The 20109-nt window shown below is 45.6% G+C and overlaps 1 protein-coding gene across 2 annotated transcripts in view; it reads left to right on the top strand.

Moving 5' to 3' along the window:
* Mboat1 (membrane bound O-acyltransferase domain containing 1) overlaps positions 1 to 20109 on the top strand; it is an 87397-nt gene that overhangs the window by 51185 nt on the left and 16103 nt on the right. For both annotated transcript variants that reach the window (XM_047559629.1, XM_047559630.1), the window contains exons 5-8: positions 9063 to 9118; positions 10893 to 10947; positions 15212 to 15395; positions 16292 to 16484. In XM_047559629.1, the coding sequence (XP_047415585.1) occupies positions 9063 to 9118; positions 10893 to 10947; positions 15212 to 15395; positions 16292 to 16484 (488 nt within the window). The remainder of the gene's footprint in view (positions 1 to 9062; positions 9119 to 10892; positions 10948 to 15211; positions 15396 to 16291; positions 16485 to 20109) is intronic.

The following is a 20109-nucleotide window of genomic DNA, read 5'->3' as shown; positions in this document are numbered from 1 at the left end:
AACCCCGCCCCCCTACCTCCAGGTCATGCCTAGACCAGTGGAGGTTCCAAGGGCTTGTGAACATCCAGTCTACCTCAGCCTTAGCCTGGTGGAGCCAGCCCTCCTGCCCTAACTGGTCACCTGGTTAAGACTATGCATGGTTCACTGAGAATTCAGTGTTCCCTTGAGGTTACTTCAGGAACAACTTCTTATGAATCATGGAGGACGAAGACTAAAGCAGAGTTGCTCCTGGTGACACACCTTAATCCAGCCCAGTGACACATTAAGCTAGCCATCTTGACTTTCATATAAGCTCATGATAGATGGAGGTGAAAGTAAAGATGATGATTTTTCTAAAACTAGATTGGGTCCTTTATAGAGTCACAAAGCAGGGTTAGCACATTAAAAGTAATTGCTGTGGATGAGATGCTGGAAGGATTGTGGGGACCTCGTAAGTATCGAGTCTCTTCACTTTGAAGTTTTGCAAGCATCTTACCATTCTCCTTCTTTGTATATGCTAGAGGAAGTCACTCTGGAGGCGGTGGGTGGGGTTTATGTAAGAGAGATGCTGCCATTCGGCAGATCCACTCTGCAAAGAAAGGCTTCAGTCTTGCCTCAGACCCTCGCTTGTTCATTCTTCAGCAGACGCTGGCTGGGGCCCCTGGATATGCAAGGCATGGCTGCAATGGACTGGAGTGAGCAGGCTGCAGAGTCCGTGTGCACGTGTCTATTTTCACATCTCCTAGAAAGTTAAACTGCGGCCATATCATTCTGTGCTGGGTTGACTAAGTATCCCCCTAAAATTCATGTCCACCCAGACCGTCAGACTATGTCCTTATTTGGAAAAGAATCTTTGCAGATGTAACTAGTTACGATGAGGTCATACTGGATTAGGGTTTGCGTTAGGTGCAGAAGGCCATGAGGAACAGACCACAGAGAGATGACGGTGGGAAGTTGGAGGCAGAAGTTGGAATGAGGTAGCCAGGTGCCAGGGAATGTCAAGGATTGCTGTCAATCACCAGAAACCAGGAAGAAGTATGGGACAGATCTCTCCTCAGAACCTGCAGAAGGAACCAACCCTGTTGACATCTTTGTTTTGGACTTCTAGTCTCCAGAAGTGTGAGAAAAGAATTTCCATGTTTGTAAGCCACCCAGCTCGTGATGATTTGTTACGGCAGTCCTAGGAAATGCAGATGCACCGTTATGATTCTTCACCTTTTGATACATTATTCCTGCTTCTCCACTGTCCCTATCTCTCGCTGCTCTTGTGATACCTTCTCTTCCCATTTGTTTTATTAAAACCACAAGGGCTTGAAAAATTTTATCTCCTTTTTAGTGTAATCAAAATTGTGGGAAGTTACCAAAAGGAAAACAACCCAGGGCATTTGGGAAAACACATACTTGTGAATGGGGGGAATTTGGGTTTGACAGCAGGGAGGATGGAAATCAGCTCCTGTCAACCTCGCTTTCAGCAGCAGAGTCTTGAAAATTCCTCAAGTGGTGCTTTTTCCTGTGGCATTTTTTGCATCCCCTTGAATTAAAAAATCTCTGATGTTACACACAAAACTGCAGAATAGTTTAACCAGAAAGGCACTGTTGTCAGGGAAAGATACACAGAAAACGCTTCTGCTTCCTGAAGATGGCACCTGATTTAGTCCTTTGATTGCTGAGTGGCCAGGCATCCAGTTGGTGGAGGGTGTGTTCCTGTTGCTGTCTTTTCATAGATCACAGCATGATTTCCCCCTATCACACAGGTTCGCACTGCCTCGCTGACATAAACCCATCTTCTGGGATTAAGCCAGTGTCCATGTAGACAAATAGAAGGATCCATACCACCTGGAAACTGGCAAGATGTGTTAAATCAAAAATTGCCAATCAGAGAGGTTCTGTACTGTTGTCTGTTCTCATTGCAAGCACGCAAGCAGCCACACATTCTCTTACAGAATGGAATTAATCTAGCCCCACTGTTTATTTCAGTTGGAAAGTCACACGTAGGATTTTGTGGAGGGGTGAAGTAGGGTTTTGAAGTGGTGTGGTAGAGCAGCTGATGTGGCAAGTGTTCTTTTCGGAGTATGCGCACAAATCTTCGTGTTTAGCACACATTATCACACCTTGAGCGTGAGAGCACACAGAGATCGGATCAAATGGGGTTGGATGTGATGAGTATTTTAATCAAACAACATGTATATATGTTTTCAGTTTTGGAGAACACATACACTTGTACTTTAGGCTACAAGTACTTCCAGGACTTGCAGTTTTATTTATCATTCTAAAAGTAGTCAAGTTCCCATGGGCTGGACTGGTGAGACTAGTAAAATACACTTTTATTGGTGCTGCTCATACAACCTGTATCATTGCAGGTAGTGGTGAATGTCCTTTATGCTTTTCTGTGACTGTGGGCTGTGCCAGGCACTAGCACAGTTGCTGTTCTCCCGGGGAAGCTGGGCAGCTGCAATAAAGCTGATTCCTTTTAGGTTTGTGCTGGAGATTGAATGCTTCCGAGGGCAGCAGCAAGATTCCTTTTTGCAGTCTCGGCCGGATTCAGGCAGCTAATTGCTCACCTCATGTTGGTAGTTAATTGCTCATGTGTTCTTGGAAACAGTATGAAATGAAAACTCTCATATGCTGCCAGTGGGAATATCAAAGTTACAACCCTCTGAAAGGAGAATTTGCCATGAATTTCCAGTGGGAGTTTTAAAAAAGTTCATATCCCATAAGAGTCTAAATTCTTAGTAGTTGAATTACTGTAAAGAAGTCAAATATATTTTTATTTTCCATAAGGATGTCTGACTGTTGTCAGTAGTGAACAACTAGAAGCATCCCAAATGACCGAAGAAAGATGAGTGATCAGATTAAGGTCCTGGCATGCTTCCATTTTATTAAAACTACAAGACAAATACGCGTATCAGGATTCCATTTTTTCTTTGTGGACCGGCGTAGAGAATGAGTGAGGAAATAACGAAACGTTAAGACAGGTTCTGTCAGGGGGGCTGTTACTGGTGATTTGAATATTAATTTTACTTATTTATATTGCTATGATAATGAAAATCCTGGAATGTTATTTAAATACATTTGCATGCATATTAAAGATTCTGGGGAACCACAGCGGATGTGACTGTTGGAACAGTGGCCACTATGGTCCCTGTTACCTTTTTGGAGCATAATAGAAACGCTGATTGCCTGGCTTGCTTACTGGTGGGGGAGACCTCTGCCTTCTTATTCCGTGGGTCACGTTTCCTTCTGCTGCGTTATGACATTCTACTTACACCATTTACCAGCCAGTATGTTCCAATAATTGGGTTGTATGATGTGGAAAAAAGAAGATATTTGCAAAGAAATTTCAAGATTTGCTTATTCCATATTTCTTCTTCAGGCTACTCCTAGCTTTCCACAGTCACGGGTTGTTCAATTCTATAGATAGAAGTTATATCAGGTGTACCTGGTGGGTCGCCTGTTCAAATGGACCCTTGGTGATTTTGTTGTTGAGTGCTAAAGGGTAGAGGTCAAATCTTGGAAATGTGAGTGTGTGTGGTGTGTGTGTGTGCGTGTGTGTGTGGTGGGGTTGTCATTGTTCTTTTTACTTCAAACATCTCCATCTACCTGTTTTCCTTACTTCATTTCCTCCATTATATTCCTTTATCCAAATTAGATTAAGGTTCTTAGGTTTAAGATGAAAACTATGTTTTTTGTTTTTTTTTTTCTTTAATCATGAAAAAAAAAAAATGCTAGAGCGAAAGGGAGAAACCCTGCCTCCACCTTGCTGGCCACAGACCTTGATTTTAGGTTGGTCAGATAATCCCAGCCATCCAAGTGCAGGCAGAAGTTCAGAAGCCTCCCTGTGTGGAGGAGAAATTCTTTGGCTGCATCAAGGTGCCCGTCAAGAATGTCCACCTGTTTTTGTTCTTTCTGTTCTTGGAGAATGTGCTCGTGTACAGAATTTGTGTTTTTGCGAAAAAGGAACATAAATTCTGATGATAAATCAACAAATGTGCGTTGGATTGTTTTCCTTGAAATACAACAGGGATGGGATTTAGGTTTTATCTTAAATCAGTAACTCTAGGGATTTGATTCTTGAGTCTTCCTAACTTGTAAAGTCTACACTTTGCATCTGATATGTTCATAAAGTTAAAGAAATTCGTCAAAGGGCTCAGAGAGGAATTGTTCTGAGGAAGACTGTGATTGGTGCTCTTCCTAGTACCCATGGGAAAGTAAGTACGTAGGATTTCTAAGCTGTTCCTTTTACTGAACAGGTTTGAGTTCTAATTTGTGGCTCTTAGATCTGCTTTATTACAAGTTACTGGTGCATCCATTATATTTTCCAAACTCATGATCACGTGAGTTACTCATTTTTATTTAAATTGTTAGAAACTTCTTTGGATATTTAAATCAGAAACAATATATGGTTGAAATACAGTCAGGATGATGTGCAACAATATTTGATACTTAGCTACTTGCTTTTTTCCCAGAAAAGAACATCTTTTTCTAAGGCACGACGACAATATGGTTTTTACAGAGACCCGGAGGCACAGATTTCATCTTGAAAAATTAGTATTTTTGATACAGCAGTAGCTACCCAGTACTACTACTGCCTTGGCCTGGATCCTCCGATAGAGCAGATGCCGAAAGGAAATGGCTTTGAGATTTGTGGGGTGAAACGTCTCCAGGGAGAATGGGGAGGGAGACGGATGAGGCTGAGGCAGCCGTGCGACTGAAATGCAGGCTTGACTCCAGAGAGGAGAGAGAGGGAAGGAAGAGAGAGCCCTTGGAGGGCAGCAGGGTTCTACCTTTGCAAAGTTGCGCTGGAATCCTGCTGCTGGTTTCCAGGGCGGAGGAGCTTCCCGGCTTTGGAGGGTGGCTGCTTAGGTATCCGGGCGCTGCTCGCTCATTGGCTGGCGCAGCACAAGGGGGCGTGGCCTGTGTCTGAGCGCAGCGGGCCAGGGTTTTCCGCAGCTGCGCACCTGAGGCTGCCCTGCATGCATCAGACTACAAGGCATGGAATACGACTACTCTAACCAAGCTAGAGGGAAATAAGGTTGTATTTCTACAGAGACAGAAAGGTAGGCTAACCGCGAAACATTTTCTTTTCTGATATGTCAATTTTGGGGTCCTAAGATGGAAGTTATGAATTAAATACATCGTGGAAAGTTCGTTGCTTTGCAAATAGACTAGTTGCCAGAGAGTACACCCCACATTTTAAAAATTATGTGCTGGGTTTTGCATGAGGAAGCCTGGTTCCTAGGGTTTTCAAACAAACAAACAACAACAACAAAGGCAAAGGGCATTAGAAAGAAAACAATTATGCTTTGAAGGCCAGATTTGAAAACTACCTTGACCGTGGTGTTTACAGTGAGTCCCTTTAAGAAAGTCAGCTCGGCTTGTTCTGCGTTCTGGGTCAGAGGTCTTGGTGAACACCCAGAGGGTGCGCTCCAATGTTACATGGGTCCGTAAGACCAGCTTGACCTTGCACAGAGCTCCCACGTAGCCCTCATTCCTGGGACCAGCACCTCAGTTTACTGGAAGAACAGGGTTTTTTTGTTTTTTTTTTTTTAGAGTAAAAGAGTGTGGTCTTCATGAGCATCACTGATAAGCATGCCCTGAGACACCTGACTGCGTGTCTTGGTGGCCTTGATTGTTAGGGATTCTGACCCCTTCTGGCAGAACACAGACACCCTTCTTTCCTCCGGCCAGCAGGCTCTCCCCCTTCTCTCGACATCTTGCTCAGCATTAGGAATCTTGTGTTAAGTGTGGCCGTTGGACTTTTGCAAATGAGGTATCAAGTTAGGTGTACGTGTGGATTTCCAAGGGTAGTTGCTGATAATTTCTTTAAAATGGTTTATGTATTACTGTATATGTATGGCTCAAATATTATGTGCTTATTATTTTAAAGGGATGGAAAATAGGAATAAAGAATGAGCAGAGTTAGACAAGAGAGTGCACTCACAGAGAAGGGGATGAATGTAGTGGACACGTCATATCTGACCTGAAGATGGCTGTGTCCACCCGTCTTCCCTCACGACTGTACGTGGCCTGCTGTAGGCTGCGGAGCATCTGTATGATCCAGGATGCTGTCATAGGATGTGGGTCAAACCCTCAGTCTTCCAAATAAATGAGCCATCTGTCCATCGGACACGAAGACGGCAAGCTCAGCAAGAAGCTGGAAGAACGGAAGTCAGAAAACCAGACAGACTAAGGCTCAGGGTTTGAAGGAATGTGTGTCAGTGAGCAGGGGGTCTATCTTGTGGGGCAGCGCAGCAGCCCGGATGCTGTGTCCCCTTCAAAAGTCACGTCCAAGTCCTCCCCTCAATGCCACGGCGCTGGGCGGCGTCCTTCGGGTTGCAAGGGTGGATTCCTCCTGTGCAGGGTTAGTGCCCTTACATAAGGGCTGCGGGGTGCCTTTGCCCTTCCTCCCGTGAGGTTGCGGGAAGCTGGCCCTCAACCAGGCGCTGAACCTGCCAGCTGACCTAGGACTTCCAGCCCCCAGGTCTGTGAGAAAGCCGGTCTACCATTTGCAAGCCACCCAGTGTGTGGTGTTCTGCTATAACAGCCTGAATGAATTTAGATCGACAAGAGAATAAAGCTGTATTATGAGTAATAAACTAGGGTAAATTGAAAAAATAGATGTCACTTGTTCTTTTCTTTTGAGATTGGGTCTGACTGTGTTGCCTAGGCTGGCCTTGAACTCCTGAACAAGTGATCTTCCTGCCTTAGCTTCCTGAGTAGCTGAGACTATAGGCATGAGCCACTGCATCCAGCTCACTTAAAAATTTGTATGATAACTTTGTTAAGATATAATTCACATCATTTGAAGTACACAATTCGGTGGTTTTTTGCAATCTCACCTAGTGAATTAACAAAGCCACAATTACATTTATGTTTTTATCAACTACCTAAAGAAACCCACTTGTGTCAGCCAGCATGAACCAACCTAGATGCCCCTTAATAGGTGAATGGATAAAGAAACTGTGGTATGTATGTGCAATGGAATATTACTCAGCCTTAAAGAAGAATGAAATTATGGCATTTGCAGATAAATGGATAGAGCTGGAGAATATCATGCTAAGTGAAATAAGCCAGCATACCTCTTTCTGCTCACCTCCCTCTCAGCCTTGGGCAGCCATCAGTCTATTTTAGTTTTCCATGGATGGGCCTATTCTAGACATTTCATATAAATGGAATCACAGAGCTGGTGATCTTTTGTGTCTTCCTTCCTTGTAGTGGTGTGTGAGTACCTCACCCCTTTTTACTGCTGAATGATATTCTATTGTATGGACATACCACATTTCCTTTACCTGTCCATCAGTCAATGGACATTGGGATTACTTCTTTGGGCTTTTGTTAGTAATGTTCTCTGAACACACATGTGCATGCTTTCTTGTGGACGTATTTTCATTTTTCATGGGTACATCCCTAGCAGTGGAATTGTTGTGTCATAAGGTAACTCTTGAACTGCTTCTGCAGCAGCTGCACCGTTAAAAGTTCCAAGGCCATGACAGCTAGTTTCTCCAGATTCCTGCCAACACTTGCTACTGTCTTGCTGGTTCTAGCCATCCTAGTGCTTGTTCAGGTGTATCTCACAATGTGATTGTGGTTGTGAGATTGTGGTTCCGACCTTCATATCTTGGAGGGGTAATTACTATTGGGCGTCTTCTCAACACAAAGATGCTTATTTGCCATTTGCATATTTTTTAGAGAAATAGCCATTCATTCTTTTTTCATTTTGACATTGGTTCTCTATAAAGTTGCAAGAGTTCTTCATGTATTCCAGTCAGGTATATGATTCGCAATTTTTTTTTTTTTTTTGCTTTCTGAGAAATCTTTTTACTTGCCTGGAGGTCTGTCTCCATGAAATCTGTGTCTTCTTTTGTTACTTGTAGTTTTGGTACTGTACCTAAAAACCTAGTGGTCATGAAGATTCACACCTAACACTTGCTTCTAAGAGTTTTGTGGTGTCAGCTCTTAGGTTTAGGTCTTTGGTCCATTTTGAATGGTCTTTGCTCTTTCCATGTGGACGCCCGGTTGCCCTTGTCATTGTTGGTTAAAACGACCGGTCTTGCCCTTACTTAATTGTGCTAGCATTCCTTCTGACGTGCGTACCACTTCTGAGGAGAGTTTTTATTCGAGGACCCTTACCAACTTAAGGTCGGCACTAGTTTTGTCAATCAAAGGTTTGTTTACAGAGAGCTGCATTTTACAGACGTGTCCTTTACCACGTAAAAGATGGAAGACTCGCCTCTGATAGACAAAGGCTATTAGAGCGTATTTGGGTGGAGAGGCAGGTATGCGTCGTTTAGCGTGGGGAGCACGTTCTGAGAGATGTCTCATTAGGCGGCCTGGTCCTGTGCGAGTGTGAGAGTGCACACACACAAGCTTAGATGTCCGGCCTACTGCTCACCTGTCCGTATGGTGTGGCCTCTTGCCCCAGGGCTGGGAACCTGTACGGAACGTCACCACACCGACCCCCGTGGCAATTGCAGCACAGGGTAGGTGCGTGTGCACCTAACACGTCCAGGCGGGTTTGCCCAGCGTCACCACAGACGTGCAGGTGACACGTTGCGCCATGGCTCTGTGAGGCCCGGTGTCACCAGGGGTGGGGATTTCTCCGCTCCACTTTAGTCTTCTGGGACTGCAGTTGACCGAAACTTCATGACGTGGCACGTGGCTGTGCAGGTCTGTCTGTCTGTCCAGGTGGAACCAGGGCAGGTAGCTCCCAAACCAGGGCTTCTCACGCTTCGTGTGCGTTCGAAACCCCGGGCCCTCTTGTTGAAACAGATCGTCACGTTCCAGTCTGGAGTGGGGCCCACCGTCGTGCCCCTCGGGTGGCTCCAGGGGGGGCGGATGCTGACGATTCTAGTCCTGGGGCCTCTCAAGAGCTACTGTCCAGTGTGAGCTCCTCCTTCAGTGTTGCCTTATCTGCTCATTTAAAGGGATTCAGAAGGGAAATGCAAAGGGAATATTGTGAATTTCCTGTTTTTAGATTGTATGTAATAAGTTGCAAGATGAAAGACCAACATACAAAGAAAGAGAGTAGCCGCCTCTCCCGGAGGTGTTTCCTGCCAGTCTTGATTTTTCCGTCTTCCTTCCAGGCCCCTGATGATCATCACTCAGAAGATCACGACCTTGGCTTTCCAAGTTCACGATGGTGAGAACAACATCCTCCCTTTGACTCCCGAGCTCTCCTTTGTGCGCTGTCTACACAGCCCACTGGGTGTAGCCGAGTGCCGCGGACCTCGCCACCTCTTTCTCCAACTTTCCAACTCTTTCACCCTCCACCCTCCACCTCCCTGGTGAATAGTCTAAATTTGCTGAAAGATTTGCTCCAGGAACCCAGGGTTTTCTGTTTATCTCCGCAGTATTTTAAAGATGTGAAGACCGCCCAACAAATGCATTTGCCCAAGCTGTACGAATCCACAGAATATCCTTTAGGAACTGCACCTGGCTCCTCTTAAAGCCATGCGGAAATCTTCCACCCAGCTGAAATAACCTTCCTCCCTTCCCTGGGTCCCCGTCTGAACAGCGAGAATCACATTTGCTAGACAAACAACAGATTCTTTCTTCTCCCAGCTTTCTATAGGGTTAGGCTAATTTCATGGATGATTTGGGCGGTCTTCACATGCTGACAGATTGGCGTGTCTCCAATAGCGGGTTTTCTTGTTCTTCCTTCCAGCTTGGGAACTGATGAAGCATGGCCTGACCCAGTGTCCCCTGGTTGATACCAGGTGCTTTAGCCATTCTGTAGAGAACTGGACACCAAGATGAAGTCTTTCTGGGGAAACTAGCCATCATGCTTGCCCTGCACTGAGAGGTTTCCCTGGATGTGAGACTGTTTGGGGCCAGAATCAGAGTAGCTGCTACACACTCACATTAGCAATCAAGACCAATAGCTAGTGTCAATATAACTTTTGGGGTTGAGATTGTAAGGGAAAAATGAATAGATTTTCTTTTTTTTTTTTTTTTTTTTTTAAACTGCTTCTTTTTTGTTTAAATGGACTTTTTGCCTAAATTTAATTTATAACTTGTTCTCAGATTACAACATTTATTTTCTGGAACATCCCTTGCATGCAATAAATGTTTATTTGTCTCTCTCTCTCTCTCTTTTTTTCCCTCTTCTTGTGTGTGGGAGAAACAAGGAAATTCCAGAAACATTCTGCCTTCTCTGAGGCATGATTGAGTCTGTCCGTTGGTGACTGTAACCGGCCTTAGCAGGACAGGCAGTTTTACAGTTGACTTCTTGCTTGTAATGCCTCAGTTTCTTCTCTCCAACTTAATGCAGCCATTTTATAGGCAGCATTCCCTTGGTCGGAAGCTTGTCTGCCGTGGGTAGGTTTTAAGAAGGAATCTGGCCATTTCTCTGTGCTTTCCTTGTATCAGGGTGACGTCTCTACTGTTGCTGGAAAAGGGAAGTCCCATTTCCTTTCCCTCCATCTCCCTCTCCCACTCTCTGCTGGTTTCAGGTCCTGCACCCAGCGTAATCAGGGAGGTATTTAAACAGGTGGCAGTGACATCGTACAAAGTGGGAAGGAGCCCCCGTGGAGGAGGGAGGGTGCTGTGGAGTCCACCAGTGTCTGTGTCATAGCATGCAAATTAAACAGAAAAGCTCGCTCAGATTGCTCCCTTTGCAGTGGAACCTGTAGAGACTTTCCTTCTTCGCACGTGCTCCCAGGCAGCTCTCTGACCCAGGGTACCCTCCCACCCCATGCTGGGATGGAACCAGGGCCTTGGGTGTGCTAAGCCCGTGCTCCACCACTAAGCTACATCCTCCCAGGGCACTTTTATAAAGTGAAAAACAGGGGCTTTACAATTTATGAAGCCAAAACAATTTGTCTTTTTCAACTGAGTTTGGTGGGACTTGTTAGGATAAGCTGTCTACTTAACTTCAAACATTATAGTTCTAATTTTGTTTTTCTTTTTTATAGGATTAGGTCGAAAAGCTGAAGACCTCTCTGCTGAGCAACATCGACTTGCAGTAAAGTAAGTGACCAATGGGTTTTTGAGTCCTTTGCAAACCAGTATTTGGAGGTTGTCCTCAGTTTTGTAATATCTGTATATTAAGTCTATAATATGAACGTCATATTGTTTACTTATCAAATCTCTTGATGGATACTTGGATTGTCCACCAGTCTTTGACTTTGACAAGCAATCAGTGATGAATAACCTTGAACATGGATTATTTATTTTTTTAAATTTAGTTTTTTAATTTGTTCTTTTTAGATATACATAACAGTAGAGTATATTTTGACATATTATATATACATGGAGCGTAACTTATTATAATTGGAATCAAATTCTTGTGGTTGTACATGATGTGGGGTTTCCCTGGTCATGTACTTGTATATGAACATAAGAAAGTGATGTCCAATTTATTCTACTGTCTTTCCTGTTCTGACTCTACTCCCTTCCCTTTATTCCCTTTTGTCTAATTCAATGAACTTGTGTTCTTTCCTTTCTCCCCTTATTGTGTGTTAACATCCCCATATCAGGGAGAACATTTGGTCTTTGGGTTTTTTGGGATTGGCTTATTTCACTTAGCACAATATTCTCCAGTTCCATCCATTTACCAGCAAATGCCATTTCATCCTTCTTTATGGATGAGTAATATTCAATTGTGTGTGTTTAACATTTTCTTTATCCCTCCATCTTTTGAAGGGCACCTAGGTTGGTTCCACAATCTAGCTATTGTGAGTTGAGCAGCTATGAACATTGATGTGGCTGTGTCACTGTGGTATGCTGATTTTAAGTCCTTTGGGTATAAGCCGAGGAGTGGGATAGCTGGGTCAAATGGTGGCTCCATTCCAAGTGTTCTGAGGAATCTCACATGGATTATTTTAAATGTGTTTGAGTCTAGATGCAGGGTAGATTCCCAGAAGCAGGATTGTCAGGTCAAAGAGTAAAAGGATCTTTAACATGTTCTGCAAGATTCTTTTTCACCCAAGTGTTTTGTCTGCTCTGGAATTATTTCCCATGGGCATGTGTCTGGGGCAAGTCTCAGTGAACAGTGACTTGTCGACCCATGTCAGTGTGCCAGAGTCATGGGGAGAGGCAGGAGGTGGGGCAGGGGAACAGATCTGGGCTGGGGAGAGGAGGTGGCTGAGTGGGCTTTGGCCGGTGCAGGTGAAAGGGGTGGTGTGGAGGAAAGGAGCCCCAGGGTAGGAGAGCCACATGGACGTGGGGTGAGGAAGCCCCGGGGAGTCTGGTGCTGCCAGGGCAGGTTAGGAGAGTATCGGGAGCCCACATTGGGAGCGGGGCGTGGAAGCCGTGGAGAACCTTCGGAGCTTCTGATGGATTGGGTCTCCGCTACACACCTGGAGGCACCAGGAGGTGGGACATGATCGCAGTGCTGGGTAGCTGGGGTGTTTCGGGATGACCTTTCTGTGATTCCCAGCTGCCCCTGGAGGCCTGGGCAGAGCCGTTTCCGCCAGATTTCCTGCCACCTCTGGCCTGTTCAGGGCCTCAGGCCTGGATGCCAGCAGTCCTCAGATGTGGCCTCTAACACGTGGAAACCGGTTCCACCCATCATTTGTTTTGGGTTTGTTTTGGCAGCCTGGAGAGGTTTCCCATTCCAGAGCATCTCAGTCAGCCCACTTTGGGCCAGGTTCTCACCCTGCCTTATGCTCATTACCCTCACTCTGTGATGCAGACAGATAAGGGTGATAGAGAAGAGCCTTTCCCAGCCTCCCAGTAGCTTCCGCCCCCGCCCCAGCCCTGGGCAGTTCCAACTGTGGCCAGCAGAGGGTGCCAGGGAGCCCTCCGCCTGCTCTGACCACCTGCCTGGTCCCCTGGTCCTTTGAACAAGGTCACTCTCTTCCGTAGACTTTATAGCAAACAGCACCAGAGAGAGGTCTTGGCACATATAATAATCTACAGAGATAACCACTGTGTGACTGTACGATTTCCTTCTTTGCACATCCTGAAGAAAAGTTAAAGACTAAGGAGATTTCAACTTTTTAAAATTTAAAATTAAAAAAAAAGTAGATGCTTTGTAGTTACAGATAATAAATGGGGTTCATTTTGACATAGTCATAAATGCATGTAACATAGTTTTCTCCATTTAAATCCTCAGTTCTATCCCCTTCTCTTCCTCCTCCCTCCCCCTTTCCTGTATCGGTCTTCCTTTTATTTATTTTTAATTGGTTCATTATTGTTGTATGTAAAATTGAAATGTACTGTGACATATTCATATGAGCACGTAGCATAATTTGGTCAACTTTATTCCTTAGTTCTTCTCTTTCCCTCCCTTCTCTCCCCCCTTGGTTCCTGCTTCTACTCTACTGTTCTCCTTTCTAGTTTTGCATGATCCCTTTTTTAATTCCTGCTTTGTCTCTGGCTTCTGCATATGAGAGAAAGCATTGGCTGTCTGAGTCTGGCAAGATATTCTCCAGTTCCATTTACCAGCAAATGACAATTGCACTTTTCTTTATGGCTGAGTAGAACTCCATTGTGGTTGTGGACCACATTTTATTTATCCAAATGGATAATCTATCGATGGACACCTTGACTGGTTTCATAACTTGCTATTGGGGATTGTGCTGCTGTAAACATTGGTATGCATGTATCACTATAGAATGCTGATTTTAGTTCTTTGGGATAAATGTCAAGGAGTTGGGTAGCTGAGTCATATGGTGGTTCCATCTTTTGAGACATCTCCATACAGCTTTTCAGAGTGTACCAATTTGCAGTCCCCCCAACAACGTATAAATGTACCTTATTCCCATGTGCTTGCCAGCAATGATCATGATGTGTATTTCTGATGGCCGCCATTCTGACTGGGGTGAGAAGAAATCTCAGTGCAGTTTTGATTTGCATTTCCCTGGTTGCTAAAGATGTTGAACATTTTTTCACATATTTTTCGACCATTCGTATTTCTTCTTCTGAGAAATGTCTCTTTAGGTCTCTCACCCACTTATTGAGTGGGTTAATAGTTTTCTTGGTGTTAAGTTTTTTGAGTTCTTTATATATAAACCCCCAGTTGAAAGAGTAGCTGGCCAAGATTTTCTCCTATTTTGTAGGCTCTCTTCATGCTCTTCTTTGTTTCCTTTGCTGTGAAGAAGCTCTTTAATTTAACCTGTCACTCTTATTGATTATTGGCTTTGTATCTTGAACTTTAGGAGTCTTATTCAAGGAGTTGGTGTCCATGCTAATGTGTTGGAGTGTTGCCTGTTTTCTTCTGGCAGTTGCACTGTTTCTAGTATAATTCTTAGGTCTTGGATCCACTTTGAGTTCACCTACGTGCATGGTGAGAGGTAGGACCTAGTTTTATTCTTCTCCATAGGGATATCCAGTTTTCTCAGCACCATTAAGGAGGCTATCTCTTCTCCCACTTATGCTTTTGGCACCTGTAAAAATCAGATGACTTTTTTTGTTTGTTTGTTTGGTGCTGAGGATTGAACCTAGGGCCTTGTGCATGTGAGGCAAGCACTCTCCCAACTGAGCTATATTGGGGGACTGTTTTAAAGTAGATTTGCCTTTGTGCCTTCTGGTCTCTTCCACTGGTCTTCATATCTTCTTCATGCCGTCCTCTGCTGCTTTTGTTACTATAGTTCTGAAGGACAATTCCAGCTCAGGTACTGTGGTGCCTCCATCCTCACTCTCGTTGCACAGTATTGCTTTGGCTCTTCTGGGTCTTTTATTCTTCTATATAAGTTTTAGGAACTTTTTTAGTTCTGTTAAGAATGACGTTGTTATCTTGATGGGGATCGCATTGAGTTTGTAGATTGCTTTTTGTAATATGATCATTGTGATGATGTTAATTCTACTATCCATGAATTTGGTAGGTCTTTCCATCTTCTAAGGTCTTTTTCAATTTCTTTCTTCAGTGTTTTATAATTTTTACTGTAGAGGTGTTACACCTCCTTAGTTGGATTTATTCCCATGCATCTTATTTTTTTGAGGCTATTGTGAATGGAATGGTTTTCATGGTTTCTTTGAATTTTATGTGTTGATCAAGCATCCTGAAACTTCGCTGAATAGGATTATCAGCTCTAGTCTTCTGGAGGAGATTTTTTTTGGGTCTTTTAGGTATAGGATCATGTCATCAGCCAACAGAAATAGTTTGATTCCTCTTTTCCTATTTGTATCCTGTTAGTTCTCTTCTCCTGCTTGATTTCTCCAGGAAAGGTCCCCTCACATATCATAATCCACAGAGATAACAGCTGTGTTTATTCTTTGCTTATTTGCACATCCTGGAGGAAAATCAAAGACTAAAGAGTTTTCAACTTTCTTCCTATTATTTTCACAGAGTGAAACCCTCTTTTTTGGAATACTTAAGCTACCTTCTCAATTTCATGAGTGTCATCGCTGGCCCTTGTAATCATTTCAAGGACTACGTAGCGTTCATCGAGGGGAGACATACCCACATGAAGTTGCTGGAAGGGACCTGGAAGCACAAAGGTTTCCGTGGCTTGCCAGAGCCTTCTCCTACTGTAAGTCTTTAGTGCCACGTGTTGACTCAGAAGTCCAGAGAATAGATTTGGCTGCGAGGGCTGACTCACTAATTGTTTTATTTAAAAAGACAGGACTGGGTGTAGCTCAGTGGTAGGGCATTTGCCCAGTGTGCATGAGGCCCTGGGTTTGATCCCCTGCAAAGCACTGCAAAGAGGGAGAAGAAAAGCTGAATGGTTTACCAGAGAGCTTGGCTCATAACTTCCTCCCCATTTGTTTAAAATGCCAGCCTTGGTATTTATTTGCAGGGGTCCTCAGAGCTGAAGGACTTAACTGGGAGTCAGGCACTGTAAATATTCATCCACTTACACCCTCTGTGGGAAGTGCCCTCAGTACAACATATTACAAATAGGAGCCTGTTTTTATGAGGTTGGAAACTGTATAGCTACAGAATGACATTTTCCAGAATGTCAGAGAGATGGGCAACCTCATTTTGTCCAAAGGAATTAAAAAGTCAGCATGACTTAATTCCAGAACAGGCTATGCCTGAGCCATCCTGGAAGGCCGCAGCTCTCCATTACCTGCCCACACACGGGCTCAGGTGTTCTCTCCCTGTCCCTGAGCCTCCATCCTCCTTGCTGGGGACTCAAGTCCACTTCCTGGGTTCTCATGGCTACAGAAGCAAAAGACCCATGGTTACTCCTTTCTGATGAAAGACCGTCACCCTGTGATGCTGTCCTCTTCTCTGACTTGTGGATAATAAACCACCTGCCCTTTGTGGGTAGAATACGCCGAAGGAGGTTTCCTTCCATGCTGGACACGTGTGTCCTCCATGGCCAATGTGAGGGCAGCTCCGCCGTCTGTCCACGTGCCCTTGCTGAAGCTGACCTCGTACCTGGTCTTCTGAGTGCTCACTCTGGTTTCTGCCCCGTTTCAGGGAGCCGTGGTACACAAGTTGTGCATCACGCTGGCGTCTCTCCTCTTGTTTCTGACGCTCACCAAGACCTTCCCGGTCACCTGCCTTGCTGAGGACTGGTTTGTCCATCAGGCCGACTTTCCGACTCGTCTCTGCTACCTGTACATCGTCATGCAGGCCTCAAAGCCCAAGTATTATTTTGCTTGGACGTTGGGTAAGTTGGCTGGAGTGGCCCTAAGTGAGTGTGGCATGAGACGCGCCCCTCGGTCGGCTCAGCCAGGATAGAGGTTTGGATCGCCCACTTCAAAGCCAGTCCGACGCCTGATGCGAGGCTCCTGAGCCAGGCGTTTCTGACTTTCCAAGATGGCACTCATCCCTCCCACCCTCCATGAACCCAGGCATCCACCATAAGGGGAAAGCCAGTCCTGCTGTTGTTTAAACCCAGCGTCATTAGCAGATGTCAAAACCTGGAAGCTTCTGCTTCCCCCAGTCAGACTTGGCATCGAGTACAGGGGGAACTCAGGGGGAAATTCCAGAATAATCTGGCTTTCCTCTCGTGTTTCTGGATGGTATGTGATCCAGGATGCACGCTGAATTCATTTTGCCTCACACATGCTAATTTGGGCCTCACTTCTTTCTTTAGGAACATTAGCTTTATGTTTAGGTAGACACCAACTTCAAGTTTTTTTCACTCTTCAAGGTAGAATGTTCCATTTTATTTAGTTTTGTCAAACTTTTTTTCCCCCTCCCTGTGGGGCAACTTGGTCAGTATTAAACTTTTATCTCTTTCTTTTCAAACGGTTTTTGGCAGGAGTTGTTTAAAGCTTTGCTAAAGTGAGCAATAAAGGCTTCTGTATGCTGACCAAGGTTGGTGGACGGGTTGGATGGGCCCAGCAGCCAGGTCTCTCTCACCTCGGGAACCCTGTCAAGAGTGGAAGTTTCATGGTTTAGCTGGTACTTGATGTCAGAGAGCAGTGGTATGGCTTTTTAAGTCAAACAGAGCATTAAACTCACTTCCTGGGGGTCAGCACGTGTCCCATGAATGAGGAGCAGCACTTAATTGATTGAGACACTCTTCTCTTAGTTCATGCCTTGAATTTTATGCTCCAAATTAAACTTTGCCAGTACCAAATTACCTTTTTACATTTATTATTATTTTGGTACTGGGATTGAACCCAGGGGTGCTTAACCTCTGAGCAACATCCCCAGCCCTTTAAAATTTTTATTTGAAATAGGGTCTCTCTGAGTTGCTTAGGGCCTCCTTGCTAATTTGCTGAGGCTGGCCTCAAACTTGCTATCCTCTTGCCTCAGTCTCCTGAGCTGCTGGGATTACGGGTGTGGGCCACTGCACCCAGCTTTTTAAAAAAATTTGAGATAGGGTCTCCTAAGTTGCTGAGACTGGCCTTGAACTTGTGATCTTCCCACCTCAGCCTCCCAAGTTGCTGGAACAGCAGACGTGCACCATGGTGCCTGCCATTTACTGCTGTTTTATTGTGGTGAAATACATGTAAGATGAAGTCTGCTGTCTCAGCCACCTTTGAGTGCGACTTGGTGGTGTGAAGTTCAATCACAGGGCCGTCCTGCCATTGCCACCATCCATCTGCAGAGCTTTTTCATCTCCAGGGAGAGACTTTCCACCCATTCAACAATAATTCCCGGTTCCTCCTGTCTGGATTACTTTAAGGACCAAATGCCCATGCCCAAGTTCAGTCCTGTGCAGCATCTCTGGACAGGCTGGCCAGAGAGCTCCGAGGCAGATCTCTTCTGAAATTTGCAGTGCAGGGCGTTTTGTTTCTGATTACTTCCAGTTTGACTCAGCGGGTTGCTGAGCACCAGGCTTTGGGCTGGGAGGAATTCAGAACTGGGTGAGATACCTTCCCTACCTCAAGATCGAGGTGCTCTGTGGGGACACGGACATGGCCAGCAACCTGGCAATATGCATCCAGGGCTGTCCCAGTGCACAGAGACCACCATCCATAAGCACAGGGCCCCCTGCTACTGCGTTTTTTTTTTTTTGGGGGGGGGAGGTGTACTAGGGATTGAACTCAGGGGCGCCTGACCACTGAGCCACATCCCCAGCCCTTTCTATTTTTATTTAGAGACAGGATCTTTCTGAGTGGCTTAGGGCCTCGCTAAGTGGCTGAGGCTGGCTTTGAACTCGCGATCCTCCTGAGCCGGGATTACAGGTGTGCGCCACGGCACCTGGCCTGCTATTGCTGTTTTGTTTAAAAGGATGCTTTCTCTATTAGCTGGGCCTTAGGACTCCTGGAGGGTGGAACCCACCTGCAGCACTGGGCATGCTTTTCTCTGTAGAGCAGGTGTTCCTGTTACCGAGAGTGCGCATGCGCAGCAGAGAGTGGGCGCGTCTTCCCCCTTTTACTCCGTCCTCCCGCCCCACCTCCCTCCCTGGCCCCTTCCCTTCCCCTCTTCCTTCCATGTCCACATTTTGCAACCAGTGCTGGCGCCTGGAGGAGGAAAGAAAGGCCATTCCGTGGCCTCTTAGGGAAAGTCCGGCTTGGGGCAGTTGTGCTCTGCGACTGGAGTGACAGGGATCAGGGGCACCTGCGTCCTTTGTTGGGGATCCCGACCTTTGGAGCGTGGGAGGACCCTTCCCGGAGAGCCCTCGGGGTGGACTGGGCTCCCTCCCGCCTCCACCCGCTGCCCCTTTTCCTTTATCTTGTCTGGTGCTTCAGTAGGAACGCGCCATTAATTTGCATAGCCTCTGTGTGAGGCGCGTCACAGTTGAGATTGCCCAGGCTGGTCTGAAATTAACCTTTGTATTATTTATGAATAAAGAAGCAATGAAGAGTGTATCAGGGAATATTTAAACTGCTTAACCGAATAATTGTTTGATCCAGCTCTTTAAAACACCATTTACATATAATTGATGTACCAATTATACACGATTATAAATTTAATCCTTCAAGCTGGCCTCTCGATGCATCTGAGCCAAGCCTTACTAACTCTAGTTATTGTTTATATTGAAATAATAAAATTATTTTCTTTGGATTTAGGATACAGTTGTGGTTATTTCCCCCCTACTGATTAGTGCTAATTAGAGAGCCCCAATTCCAGCCCAGCCTGTGTTCTGAGGATCCAAACTCCAACCCAAGGGAGTTGAAATTAATGTATCTGTAGTAATAGGTTAGAGCCACGCACCATCCAGGGAAAGCCAGTTTCGGACCCATGTACTCGGAACCTATAACTGCTCTGGGACTGCTGCAGAATGCACTCTGCAGAGCGGGTACGTGGGACTCTGTCTCAGTGGGGCAGTTCCGAGAGTCGGAACTTGGAGTCATTTACCATCTGCCCTCAGCGTGGCTCTCAGCTGTTCAGGTGGTGTGTTCAGAGTCCTGGCGTTTGGATTCTGGCATTGTTTACCCTCTGAGTGGTCTTAGTGGTCACCTAACATTAACCTCAGGCCCCTTCATAGCCCACCTAGGGGTGTCCGTAATGATAACAATGGCACCTGGGCCTGGTGGCGCACACCTGCAATCCCAGCCACTCCAGAGGCTGAGGCAGGAGGATGGCAAGTTCAAGGCCAGCCTGGGCAACTTAGTGAGACCCTGTCTCAAAATATAGGACAAAAAGGGCTGCGGGGGTGTAGCTCCTGGTAGAGCCTTTGCCTGCCGCGTGCAGGGCCCTGGGTTCCCCCCAGCACTGCAGGAGAAACCATGGCGGCCAACCTTCCTTGCGTGCTGCCTTGGGTCAGGCACTGCTGTCTGCACTCGGCACTCATTTTCATTTGATCCTTTCAACAGCCCTTGGAAGTTGGTGCCATTATCTCATCCATTTTCTACTCAGGGGATAGGTTTCTGGATGTTAGCTGTCCGGGGCTA

Source organism: Sciurus carolinensis, chromosome 7 (genome assembly GCF_902686445.1).
Source record: "Sciurus carolinensis chromosome 7, mSciCar1.2, whole genome shotgun sequence".
Classification (NCBI taxonomy): domain Eukaryota; kingdom Metazoa; phylum Chordata; class Mammalia; order Rodentia; family Sciuridae; genus Sciurus; species Sciurus carolinensis.
The sequence above is the reverse complement of the archived record's forward strand: the minus strand, read 5'-3'. Positions and strand labels throughout refer to the sequence as shown.